This window comes from Schistocerca serialis, chromosome 11 (genome assembly GCF_023864345.2).
Source record: "Schistocerca serialis cubense isolate TAMUIC-IGC-003099 chromosome 11, iqSchSeri2.2, whole genome shotgun sequence".
Classification (NCBI taxonomy): domain Eukaryota; kingdom Metazoa; phylum Arthropoda; class Insecta; order Orthoptera; family Acrididae; genus Schistocerca; species Schistocerca serialis.
The window spans coordinates 144932510-144945760 of record NC_064648.1 but is presented as its reverse complement, the minus strand read 5'-3'; the positions used below and the strand labels follow the sequence as shown (position 1 = coordinate 144945760).

General features: G+C 42.0%; 1 protein-coding gene across 1 annotated transcript in view; it reads right to left on the bottom strand.

The window, feature by feature from the left end:
* The window catches only part of LOC126427232 (uncharacterized), a 96892-nt gene that overhangs the window by 7596 nt on the left and 76045 nt on the right, over nucleotides 1-13251 (bottom strand). The window contains exons 6-7 of the mRNA XM_050089469.1: nucleotides 12350-12481; nucleotides 5745-5917 (exon numbers count right to left, since the gene is read on the bottom strand). Coding sequence (XP_049945426.1) covers nucleotides 5745-5917; nucleotides 12350-12481 — 305 coding nt within the window. The remainder of the gene's footprint in view (nucleotides 1-5744; nucleotides 5918-12349; nucleotides 12482-13251) is intronic.

Sequence of the window (13251 nt, the reverse complement as noted above, 5' to 3'; positions counted from 1 at the left end):
GATAAGGATATCCACATTCAGATGTAATCTTCCTTAGGCTATAATGGTTCACACAATCAAAAGCCTTCTCCAGGTTGATAAACGCAATAAGAGTTTCTCTGTTAAATTCTCTGTGTTTTTCCATGATGTTTTTATTTACAAACACTTTGTCTGTGCATGAACAACCTGATGTAAATCCGTTTTGTTCTGAGAAGAATATGGGTCCTATTGTCTGTCCAAAACCATTTCAGGATTTGCAGTGAGGACGGACGTGGTGGGGGAGGGAGCCCACATGACAGGTAAAGGCCACATTCCACCAATATCATGCAACCTGCAGCCACAGCAAACCCCCAAAGTTGCCAAGTCTTCACCCAACCATCACAATAGTTCCTGCTTGCAGTGAGCTTCAGCTGCAGTCAGCTTGCTGTCCTGTCTAATCATTGCACCCATTTTTATGGTTGTAGGAGTTATTCTTTTATTTTTTATTACTGTTATTTGTTGTCACCAAGGCCACTGCTAGGTGTTTTGCCACCCTAGGCAAGAATTGAAAAATGATATCCCCCTCTTTTTTCCTACCAACAGTCTCCTCAATATGCCCCCTCACAACCACCACCAACAGCCAACGGCACAACAATGAAAATCTATTATACTTTTCATTATTAAACTAAAGTGATCAGATGTCCTCATTTTCTGGGGATAGTCCTCAATATTTATGCTTTGTCCTCAATACCTTTAAAACTGATTGAGGACAACAAATGTCCTCTGTTTCTCATTTTTTGTCCTCATGTTTTGAAATTTCCCAAAATAACCAAAATAGGAAGAATGTGCCAAACATTTTACACTAGAACTCAACTGAATATACCAGTGCAACCAAATTTTGAATCAATTATTTATTTTATTTAACTGCAAGAAAATGGACTAATAAAGATGTGAAACTATTTTCTGATGTGAATAAATTTGTTCTTGAATTTAGAAATCATGTTATACTGATGGAAAACATGCTGAAGCTTCAAACTAGGTCATCTGGTATTTGTGATGTTATTTCATTTGTGTTTTAACTGAAATATTTTTAGAATGACGAATGAATCTCAGATTTTTCAGCACTGACTTTCTGCAGTTAAATAGATAAATAGTGAATTGTTTGTATTTTCTATTGAGAATTTTACAACTTCTATTAGCAGCCCCTGTGGCACAGTAGCAACTGCTTTAGTTTTGAGTTAGGTAGAGGTAATGTGTTTACCTTCGGCAAAGTAAGTGAAGACTTACTTCGTAACTGTTCCATATTCTCTTGAAGAGAATTAGGTGCTTTAATTTTTCCTATTTTTCATTTTTCTCCTCATTTGCTCAATCTTTTTGCTGTCTGATTTGAAATTAATTTTTACTGCCTTTCCTGACCTCTAAAATTTTGCCACCCCAGGTGACTGCCAGGTCTTGCCTTGTGGTAAAAATGGTCCTGGTTGTTACCGTTACTTGTTGTTACTATTATTCATTGTGTGGTACTCAAGGATGCCAGGAGAAAGTTCATCATTGATGTTGCTCTTTTGGCCAGGGGATTGCCATACGAGCACAGTCGGGAGAAATGGTTTGCATGTTACATGCGTACCTTGAGAATAAAAAACTGAATGGTGTTCCACTGCTCTCCATTAACAAAGTAATTGACAGAACTCATAACTTAACACCCCTGGGAAAATATGTCTTATGAAAAGGAGAATACCAATATCAATTCATTTGCAGAGGAAGCACTCTCATCATGTTTTTTATTATTATCACAGGAAGGAATGGCCAACTCTTTGGGCAAGTATGTGTGACCTTAAAAAAGTCCTGATTCTTTTTACACAACCTAGGCTTTCACTATGGACATTTTTGTGGCCGTAGGTTGTTGATAGAGATGGAAGATATAGTTGCATGGCAATGCCAACTTTTAAGAGACACCCATAGCATAAATATCAACAAAGTTGTGTGGCTTGACAAAAATAGGTCAATATTGGTCAAACTGTCAAGCAGGACTGCTCATAATGACACAGCTAAAGGAACAATGGCAATGGCTTTAGGCAAGGGGGCAAGCTTATTCTTCTTCATGAAGATAACTTGTAAGTTTTTCTGCCAGTCTCCTACTTTTCAAAGCAAAAGAAAACGAGATTATCATTAAAAAATGAACCACATTGCATTTACATGGTTCAAAGATTCACTAATATCAAATCTAGAAAAACTGACAACATTTGTTCTAGGTAATGCTCCTTGCCATTCATTTGTTGTTGATAATGCATGTACCATGGCAAACTATTGATAGGCTTCAGCATCATAATGTCGATGTAAGTGATTATCTTAAAAAGGTAGAGTTTATGGAAAAAATATCTCTCAATAAGCCACAACTCCATCTACATGAGATTGATGAATGGGCAGAAAAGCATGGGCATACAGTCATTAGGCTGCCACATTACCACTGCCATTTAAAGCCAATGGAGTTAATGTGGGCTCAAATTACAGGTTATGTTGCAAGGAATAACAACAAATTTACCCTCTGCAGTCGAAAGAATCACAAGAGAAACTGTCAGGAAGGTCATGTCTGAAGACTGAATGAAAGCTGTCAAACACACAGAGCATCATGGAAAGAACATGGCAGTATGAAGCTCTTTTGGAAAATTCAGTGGATGAGATAATAATTTCATTAAATGACAACGGTGCTAGTGACAATGATACTGACACTTCATAGAAATGAGAATGATGTAAGTGGACTTTTTCTGTAGAAATGGAGCACAGCTGGATTCAGCTGTATGTTTGAAGTGTGCAGTTAACACCCGTAAGTACCTACATAAGAAAATTATATTGTCGTAAGCTTTGACATTTTAATAAGAGAGCCTTAATAGCACCTAATTCCAAAGGAAGGTCATCTCAGGAATCCCATCTGTATCATACAAAACAAATATTATGTTTACAATATAACTGCTGTAATAAAAAGGCCCTATTATTTACGTCGCTTTTGTTCTTTCTAAACAAGAGAGGCTGGCCTATTTAAAGTACATTTTCCCACCATGATAAACACACTTGATCTTATTTTTTGCAGTGTTATAGCGATCTGTTTCTCGTGTCAAAATTGTACAGGCACCTGATTAGTAGTTGACAGACAAGTGGAGCATTGTGCATCATATTTAACTCAAATTATCTTGCATTAGGGACCTCTGACAGAGTTGTGGTTTCAAACATATGAAAATATGATGTATACTTAAGAATTCATTGCCGGCCGGTGTGGCCGAGTGGTTCTAGGCGCTTCAGTCTGGAACCGCGCGACCGCTACGGTTGCAGGTTCAAATCCTGCCTCAGGCATGGATGTGTGTGATGTCCTTAGGTTAGTTAGGTTTAATTAGTTCTAAGTTCTAGGGGACTGATGACCTCAGAAGTTAAGTCCCATAGCGCTCAGAGCCATTTGAACCATTTTTAAGATTTCATTCACATAACTTCAATAAGAAAAAGGTTTCTCACATGTCGAAAATTTGGTAATGTTGTGTGAAAAAGCATTTTTGTAAACCATCCGTATATCTTCTTAATAATTTGTTGTTACACAGATAAAACAAAAATCAAAACATAGTGTAACTCTTCCAGAATACATTGACACAGTTTCTATATTTATAAAGTGAATAGTTTGCCTATTTGTGCGAGCTGGATGGAATGTAAGATTATGTGGGTGGCAACTCTATCCTGCATTTCTGCATGCTCTTGCCAAACCGTCAATCCTAAAGTAATTTTGGACAGACCATATGAATCTGGCCATTTATGCTGTTACTTAAAGAGTTACATATATGATTGATGTATCTTCAAGCGCAATACATGTTAAAAGATTTATTTTTCATATTTACTTTATTTCTTTGATAGATTACAAATTTTAAAATAATGATAACAGAAAGTGTAAGTATCCTCCCAAGAAAAAACATACAAGATGAGTTTTTGAGCAATTTGTTCCTTTTGAACTTTCAAACCTTCTTGCTCACTCAACAGAAGTGATGTATATGTCCATAATTTCTGATCTCTACCACATTCAGGCAATGAAAATTTGAACCAAGGCTGGGATTCGAACCCGGGTCTTCTGCTTACTAGGCAGATGCGTTAACCATCTATGCCACTTGGTGCCGTGGTTAGACACAACTGCACAGACTATCCAAGCATGCTTCCCCCCTTAATCCAAATTCTGATTTGATCACTCAGTGCAGATCACTCTTCACCCGACACTGTGCAGGACTTCACATTATGCGAGAAGCAAAACGTGTAAAAAGGGCTAGGAGACACTGCTTTGGTTGTGTGCGGCAAATGGGAATTTGGACTGAGGGTGAGGTATCCTTCAGTAGTATGTGCAATTCTCACTGACCACTGTGTCAAGGTGGCGTATACGATTAACCCATCTACCTTGCAAGTGGGAGGTCCAGGTTCAAATCCCTGTCTTGGTACAATGAATTCTTGCCAATGAATTCTTTCAGTCTCTGAATGTGATAGAGATTGCCATTTGCGACAGCAGCTGTTATGTCCACTAAAGTTTCTTACGAAATAATTCTTGAAACTGAAATCTTTTGAAATAATTCTATAAACTGACAACAGAAGGCAGCACTAATCAAGGGACAAATAGCAAGACATCCATACATTGCTCTCATGTGAAATCAGTCCAGTTTTTTAGCAATGTATGACTCAAACATTGAGAAAATCACGGCCTGACCTATACTTGGGTGAGGGCTCCTTAACACAAAGTTGTGACCCAAGCTACAATTACATAGATACCCCGCAATCCAACATAAGATTCATGGCAGGGGGCACTCTGCTTCCCTGTTTCAAGAGTGAGGGGAAACATGACTATCTATATGCCTCCGTATGAGCCATAATTTCTCGTATCTTATCTTCATGGCCCTAACGTGCAATGTATGTTAGAGGCAGTAGAATGATTCTGCAGTCACCTTCAAATTCCAATTCTCGAAACTTTCTCAATAGTGTTCCTCAAAAAGAATGTTGCCTTCCCTCCTGGGATTTCCATTTGAGCTCCCAAAGCGTGTCCGTAACACTTGCGTGTTGCTCAACCCTACCAGTAAAAAATGTGGCAGCCCATCTCTGAATTGTTTTGATGTCTTCCTTTAATCCAAACTGGTATGAATCCCAAACACTTGAACAGTACTCAACTATAGGTTTCACTAGCATCCTATAGGTGGTCTTCTTTACAGATGAATCACACTTTCCTAGAATTCTCCCAATAAACCAATGTCAACCATTCGCCATCCCTAATATAATCCGTACACATTCGTTTCACATCATATTGCTTTGCAGTGTTATACACAGGTATGTAAAAGATGTGACTGTGTGAAGCAGACACTACTGCACTCAAGCTCGGCCTGCAAAATATAAACATAGCAACTTTGAAAGTTGGTCTGAAAATCAGCATAGTGTCTTACATAAAATGCAAAAACTATTCCTAAAATTGCGGAGCAGCAACAAAAAGGTGCATTTTGAGAGTTACTTGGGCAGACAGAACAAGCAAATGTTTCAGTGACGAGTGTGAAGTTGAAGCTGTTAACTCTGATTGTAAAGGCAATTCCGAGAAACGTAGCCGCGTGATGGGGTGACAGGTGGACTGCGGAAGTTCTCTGCTGAATTACAAAAAATGGGAAAAGACTATGATGACAGCCGGATGGGAGGCGTGTTTTGTGATACCAGAAAACAACATTTGGACTTCAATGGGCCAGCCCAGACGGACTAGGAAGAAATGCAGAGCACGAGCAGACGTGGCTTACTTCTCCTGGATGTCACGCAGCACCTCTTTCTCCGCGGGAGTCAGCCCATCACGCAGGATCTGCAGGTTGGACTGCAGCTCTCGCACGCTGTTGACACCGACGAGGTGCGTCGCCTGCCCCTCGCGCGTCAGAGCGTGGTGCACCGCCAGCCGCGCGAGCTCCACTCCCTTCTCCTGTGTCAAGAAACAGAATTGCTTCTGTCATTTCAGAATAGTGTATTCAATCCTAAATTTAGTGCAGGACCTGATGTTGTTGTTGTTGTTGTTGTTGTGGTCTTCAGTCCTGAGACTGTTTTGATGTAGCTCTCTATCCTGTACAAGCTTCTTCATCTCCCAGTACCTACTGCGGCCTACATCCTTCTGAATCTGCTTAGTGTATTCATCTCTTGGTCTCCCTCTACGATTTTTACCCTCCACACTGCCCTCCAGTACTAAATTGGTGATCCCTTGATGCCTCAGAACATGTCCTACCAACCGATCCCTTCTTCTAGTCTAGTTCTGCCACAGACTCCTCTTCTCCCCAATTCTATTCAATACCTCCTCATTAGTTATGTGATCTACCCATCCAATCTTCAGAATTCTTCTGTAGCACCACATTTCAAAAGCTTCTATTCTCTTCTTGTCTAAACTATTTATCGTCCACGTTTCACTTTCATACATGGCTACACTCCATACAAATACTTTCAGAAACGACTTTCTGACACTTAAATCAATACTCGATGTTAACAAATTTCTCTTCTTCAGAAACGCTTTCCTTGCCATTGCCAGTCTACATTTTATATCCTCTCTACTTCGACCATCATCAGTTATTTTGCTCCCCAAATAGCAAAACTCCTTTACTACTTTAAGTGTGTCATTTCCTAATCTAATTCCCGCAGCATCACCCGACTTAATTCGACTACATTCCATTATACTTGTTTTGCTTTTGTTGATGTTCATCTTATACCCTCCTTTGCAAGACACTGTCCATTCTGTTCAACTGCTCTTCCAAGTCCTTTGCTGTCTCTGACAGAACTACAATGCCGTCGGTGAACCTCAAAGTTTTTATTTCTTCTCCATGGTTTTTAATACCTACTCCGAACTTTTCTTTTTTTCCTTTACTGCTTGCTCAATATACAGATTGACCTACACATTGACCTGATACATATGTATTTCTCAAATCTATGGCTGGTCTTTTCAGTTTTTAGCATCGAGAAGTTGTAACAATGAAAAATTGTATGAAATGCAGGAGGATCTGCAACAAATTGACGCATGGTGCAGGGAATGGCAAATGAATCTCAATGTAGACAAGTGTAATGTGCTGCGAATACACAGAAAGAAAGATCCTTTATCATTTAGCTACAATATAGCAGGTCAGCAACTGGAAGCAGTTAATTCCATGAATTATCTGGGAGTATGCATTAGGAGTGATTTAAACTCGAATGATCATATAAAGTTGATCATCGGTGAAGCGGATGCCAGACTGGGATTCATTGGAAGAATCCTTAGGAAATGCAATGCGAAAACAAAGGAAGTAGGTTACAGTACACTTGTTCACCCACTGCTTGAATATTGTTCACCAGTGTGGGATCTGTACCAGATAGGGTTGATAGAAGAGATAGAGAGGATCTAACGAAGAGCAGCATGCTTTGTTACAGGATCATTTAGTAATCACGAAAGCGTTACGGAGATGATAGATAAACTCCAGTGGAAGACTCTGCAGGAGAGACGCTCAGTAGCTCGGTACGGGCTTTTGTTGAAGTTTTGAGAATGTACCTTCACCGAGGAGTCACGCAGTATATTGCTCCCTCCTACGTATATCTCGCGAAGAGACCATGAGGATAAAATCAGAGAGATTAGAGCCCACACAGAAGCATACCAAGAATCTTTCTTTCCACGAACAATACATGACTGGAATAGAAGGGAGAACCGATAGAGGTACTCAAGGTACCCTCCGCCACAAACTGTCAGGTGGCTTGTGGAGTATGGATGTAGATGTAGATGTAGGTTTTTGTACGATTTAGAGTAGGAAACTGACACATTTGGTTACTAACTTTAGGATTTTGCTTTTCATAATCGGTACAGTTAATATGCTGGCCACTCCATGTAGCTAATAATTTAAAAGACCTACACAAAGAAATAAGGGGCTGGACTTTATAAATTCTGGAATGGACTGAAATTATGCAGAGTCTGAAGCTATAGCCCCCACACACCCTTAACACTCAGGTGGGGTTAAGACATTGCAGTACACTGTCAAACTTTGCTGGCATTCTGATGACATTATGTCAGAGTTTGACTGCTCGGTTATTCATCCTGGGCTTGTTTTATATGTCCTTGCGTCTGGTCTATTTGGTTTTAATAATTTTCACACTGAAGTATTTTATAGTTTATTCGGTTATGCTGTGTAAAATGGGCCTCAACCATTCCTTCGATATTTGGATATGCACGAAAATTTTTGTAACGTCCCTGCTACGTGTACGGTGGTGACACACACGGGTGGTGTGGCCCCGCACATCAAGGCGGTTGGAGGGTTGCTGTCTGACGCTTCCTGGTATGAGATGAGTTTTCTTAACCATGGGTTTCAGTGTTGCTAGCTGGGGCTTTTATTTTTACTTGTCTTCTTATTTTGCCCTTTTCATTGTAGGAAAATGCACTTTTAACACGTCAGTTTTTCAACTGGTCAATTTTGACGTCCTGCATGTTGAGGGTATCGATATTTTATTTTGAGAAGGTTGAGCCCCCCTCCTTCCCATGTCAGGGCTTAATTGTTTTACTGGCAAATGAGTATTTCACAAACGTTGTCAAAGCACATAGATTATTGGGATAGGTATCTACCACTATAAATTCCAGGATGGAGTGAAACAATAGTATACACTACTGGCCATTAAAATTGCTACACCACGAAGATGATGTGCTACCGACAGGAAGAAGAAGCTGTGATATGCAAATGATTAGCTTTTCAGAGCATTCACACAAGGTTGGCGCCGGTGGCGACACCTACAACGTGCTGACGTGAGGAAAGTTTCCAACCGATTTCTCATACACAAACAGCAGTTGACCGGCGTTGACTGGTGAAACGTTGTTGTGATGCCTCGTGTAAGGAGGAGAAATGCGTACCATCACGTTTACGACTTTGATAAAGGTCGGATTGTAGCCTACCGCGATTGCGGTTTATCGTATCGCGACATTGCTGCTCGTGTTGGTCGAGATCCAATGACTGTTAGCAGAATATGGAATTGGTGTGTTCAGGAGGGTAATATGGAACACCGTGCTGGATCCCAACGGCCTCGTATCACTAGCAGTTGAGATGACAGGCACCTTATCCACATGGCTGTAACAGATCGTGCAGCCACGTCTCGATCCCTGAGTCAACATTGGAAGCGTGTATTCGTCATCGCCGTACTGGTGTATCACCCGGCGTGATGGTATGGGGTGCCATTTGTTACATGTCTCAGTCACCTCTTGTTTGCAATGACGGCACTTTGAACAGTGGACGTTACGTTTCAGATGTGTTAGAACCTGTGGCTCTACCCTTCCTTTGATCCCTGCAAAACCATAAATTTCAGCAGGATAAGGCACGACCGCATGTTGCAGGTCCTGTACGGGCCTCTCTGGATACAGAAAATGTTCAACTGCTGCTCTGGCCAGCACATTCTCCAGATCTCTCACCAATTGAAAACGTCTGGTCAATGGTGGCCGAGCAACTGGCTCGCCACAATACGCCAGTCACTACTCTCGATGAACTGTGGTATCGTGTTGAAGCTGCATGGGGAGCTGTACCTGTGCATGCCATCTGAGCTCTGTTTGACTCAATGCCCAGGCGTATCAAGGCCGTTATTACGGCCAGAGGTGGTTGTTCTGGGTACTGATTTCTCAGGATCTATGCACCCAAAATTGCGTGAAAATGCAATCAGATGTCAGTTCTAGTGTAATATATTTGTCCAATGAATACCCGTTGATCATCAGCATTTCTTCTTGGTGTAGCAATTTTAATGGCCAGTAGTGTAAAAAGGATTGTTGCTATTCACCACGTAATGGAGAAGTTGAGTTCCAGATAGGCACAACGAAAAGACTGTAGGAAAGTGACCTTTCAGCCGACAAGGCCTTCATCAAAATTAGACAAAACACACACACATACAGAGAGAGAGAGAGAGAGAGAGAGAGAGATATGCAACTCATACACATGATAACAGTCTCTGGCGGCTGAAGCCAGACTGCGAGCAGCAGAGCATGATGGGAGAGGCAACTGGGTGGTGGGGATAAGGAGGAGGCCAGAGAGGGCAGGGGGACGAAAGCAGGGTAGGGGTGGGGGATGGTAAAGTGCTGCTTGTGGGATATGCAGGGATGAGATGAGAGAGGGTAGGGCAGCTAGATGCAGCTGGGAAGTCAGACGGAGGGTGGGATGTGGGTAGTGGAGAAGGAGGAAAGTAAGAAGACTGATGGTGCGACGGCAGAATAGAGAGCTGTGTAGAGCTGGAATGGGAACAGGGAAGGGGCAAGATGGGTAAGAACAATGACTAATGAAGGTTGAGGGCAGGAGGGTTATGGGAGCACATGACATATTGTAGGGAGCGCCCCACCTGTGCAATGCAGAAAAGCTGGTCTTTGGGGAAGGATCCAGATAGCACAGGCTGTGGAGTAGTCACTGAAATGAAGAACATCATGTTGGGCAGAATGCTCAGCAATGGGGTGGTCCAGCTCTTTGTTGGCCACAGTTTGTCAGTGGCCATTTGCGTGGACATAGAGCTTGTCCCGTGTAGAATGCAGCACAGTGCTCGCTGCTTAGCTTGTAGATCATATGACTGGTTTCACAGTTAGCTCTGCCTTTAATGGGATAGGTGATACTTGTGACCGGACTGGAGAAGGTGGTGGTGGTGGTGGGAGGATGTACGGGACAGGTTTTGCATCTGGGTCTACTACAGGGATATGAGTCATGAGGCAAGGGATTGGAAGCAGGAGTTATGCAGGGATGAGGACATTGTGTAGGTTCAGTGAGTGGTGGAATACCACTGTGACAGGGGTAGGAAGCATAATAGGTAGAACATTTTTCATTTCAGGGCAACAGAGGTCCAGAGGTAGTCAAAACCCTGGTGGAGAATGTGATTCAGCTGCTCCAGTCCTGAGGGAAATGCTCGTCTATGGCTGGACAGTGGGACTTTGGGGGGTGGTGGGTGACTGGAGAGATAAGGCATGGGAGAGCTGTTTTTGTGCAAATTTGGGAGGGTAAAATACTATCCCTTCCCCTTTCCCACCCCACGCATTCCAGCCTGAGATGCTGAAGATTGGCGGTCGTGTGTACATGAGGTGTGCTTGCTTTGTGTGTGTGTGTGTGTGTGTGTGTGTGTGTGTGTGTGTGTGTGTGTGTGTGTGTGTGTGTCTTTTACTGATGAAGGCTGTGGTGAAAGCTATATGTGAGTGTCTTAACTGTGCCCGTTTGCAGCTTGACATGTTTTCTTTACAGTATGTAGCAATCTGTTTTTTCTTACATTGTTGATATTCTTACCTGGAGTTTCCATTGTCTGATATATTAACATTTTTGTACTGAATTTTTATTTATTACTAATATGTGTACTTGAATTATTGTGCAATTAGTAAATAAAAATGAAATGTTATTCTTTTTAAAAATTATGATTAATATTTATCAATTAAATTTTAAAATGAATAATAAATATGAAGTTCAAATAAAAATACATAAACAAATAAAAATGCTTCCAAGATGTCTCAAACCTCTGACTTTGCAATTTGTAGATTAGAACAATGCGCATTCAGCTAGTGGTGATTCTGTTGACAAAGAGCTTGAAATGTTTTATACTTTCTACATGACATCATGACATTGTTTGGAAAGTTTTAAAGTTTTCTTTTTTAGTTATGTATGAGGTTCTGTTCTTTTGGACATGTCAGGAAGAACAGACACAATTTTGACGCAGTAGCCATTACGAATTACGAAGCAAAGGAATTACAGACGTTGGCTGTGGGCAGGTGTTGATTGAAATCAAAGGTGAATGTTGACAATTAGTGTCCACTCACAGCCGACATGTGTAATTCCCTTGTGTCTTTAATTCATAATGGCTTCTGGATCAAAATTGTGTCTGTTCTTTCAGACATGTCTGAATGAACAGACACCACACAGTCCTTCAATTCCTTTGCTCTTTTTTGAGAAGTGAGTTGCACTGGGGAAACTGAGAGGGCCACTTTGATAAGATGTTGCTGTAAGACGTACTCTCCATCATATTATCTGTGATAGCTATATTTAGATTATATAACAAGTTTAAAGTGTTTAAGCAAACATGCTCTGCTCTCAAATCCTAGTGCACAAATACTTTGAGCTTTTACTCTGCACCCTGCGCCTTGTACCTTTCACCTCCCCCGTATGTCTTACCTTCCACCCTGCAACTCTTATTCTGAACCTTTTACTAATTACCCAGCAGCTTTTACTGTGCCCCCTTTACTCTGCACCCCTCAACCTGCACCTCTTACACTACATCCTGCACCTCTTACCCTACACCCTGCCCCTCTCACTCTGCATCATGCACCTTTTACTGTAAACCTCGTACCTTCTATCCTGCGAACTTCTCTACCCTGCCAGTAACTTGTGTATCACTTGCATGCTGGCTTCTTCACACCCACCTTGCAGTAGTCGGCTACCGCCCGGCAGGCCTCCTTCAGCTCCTGGGGTGCCGGGTGCCACGGCGCTGGACCTCTGTTGCTCAGCAGACCCATCGCCACACCCGCTGCACAGATCACGCCCACGCCCTTCTCCTGCACGAGGGATTAAACCGTGCCACTTCATTCATTCACTTACACACTGCGTTCCATAAATCCCATCGAGAAGGAAAGCCTTCGGGGATGTGGAATGTGTCGAGGCGGACGTTCATAGGCAGAAGCATCCGCTGCTGACTACTTCTCTAAACTATACTAACAACAAATTAAGACTGGCGCTAATCTGCTCATACAGAGAGCCATAAAGACAAAGAAAAATGTGATTAATAACCAAATACACTACTGGCCATTAAAATTGCTACACCACAAAGATGACGTCCTACAGACACGAAATTTAACCGACAGGATGAAGATGCTGTGATATGCAAATGATTAGCTTTTCAGAGGATTCACACAAGGTTGGCGCTGGTGGCGACACCTACAACGTGCTGACATGAGGAGAATTTCCAACCGATTTCTCATACAGCAGTAGACCGGCGTTGCCTGGTGAAACATTGTTGTGATGCCTCGTGTAAGGAGGAGAAATGCGTACCATCACATTTCCAACTTTGATAAAGGTCAGATTGTAGCCTATCGCAATTGCGGTTTATCGTATCGCGACATTGCTGCTTGTGTTGGTAGAGATCCAATGATTGTTAGCAGAATATGGAATCGGTGGGTTCAGGAGGGTAATACGGAATGCCGTGCTGGATCCCAACGGCCTCGTATCACTAGCAGTTGAGATGATAGGCATCTTATCCGCACGGCTGTAACGGATCGTGCAGCCACGTCTCAATCCCTGAGTCAACAGATGGGGACGTTTGCAAGAG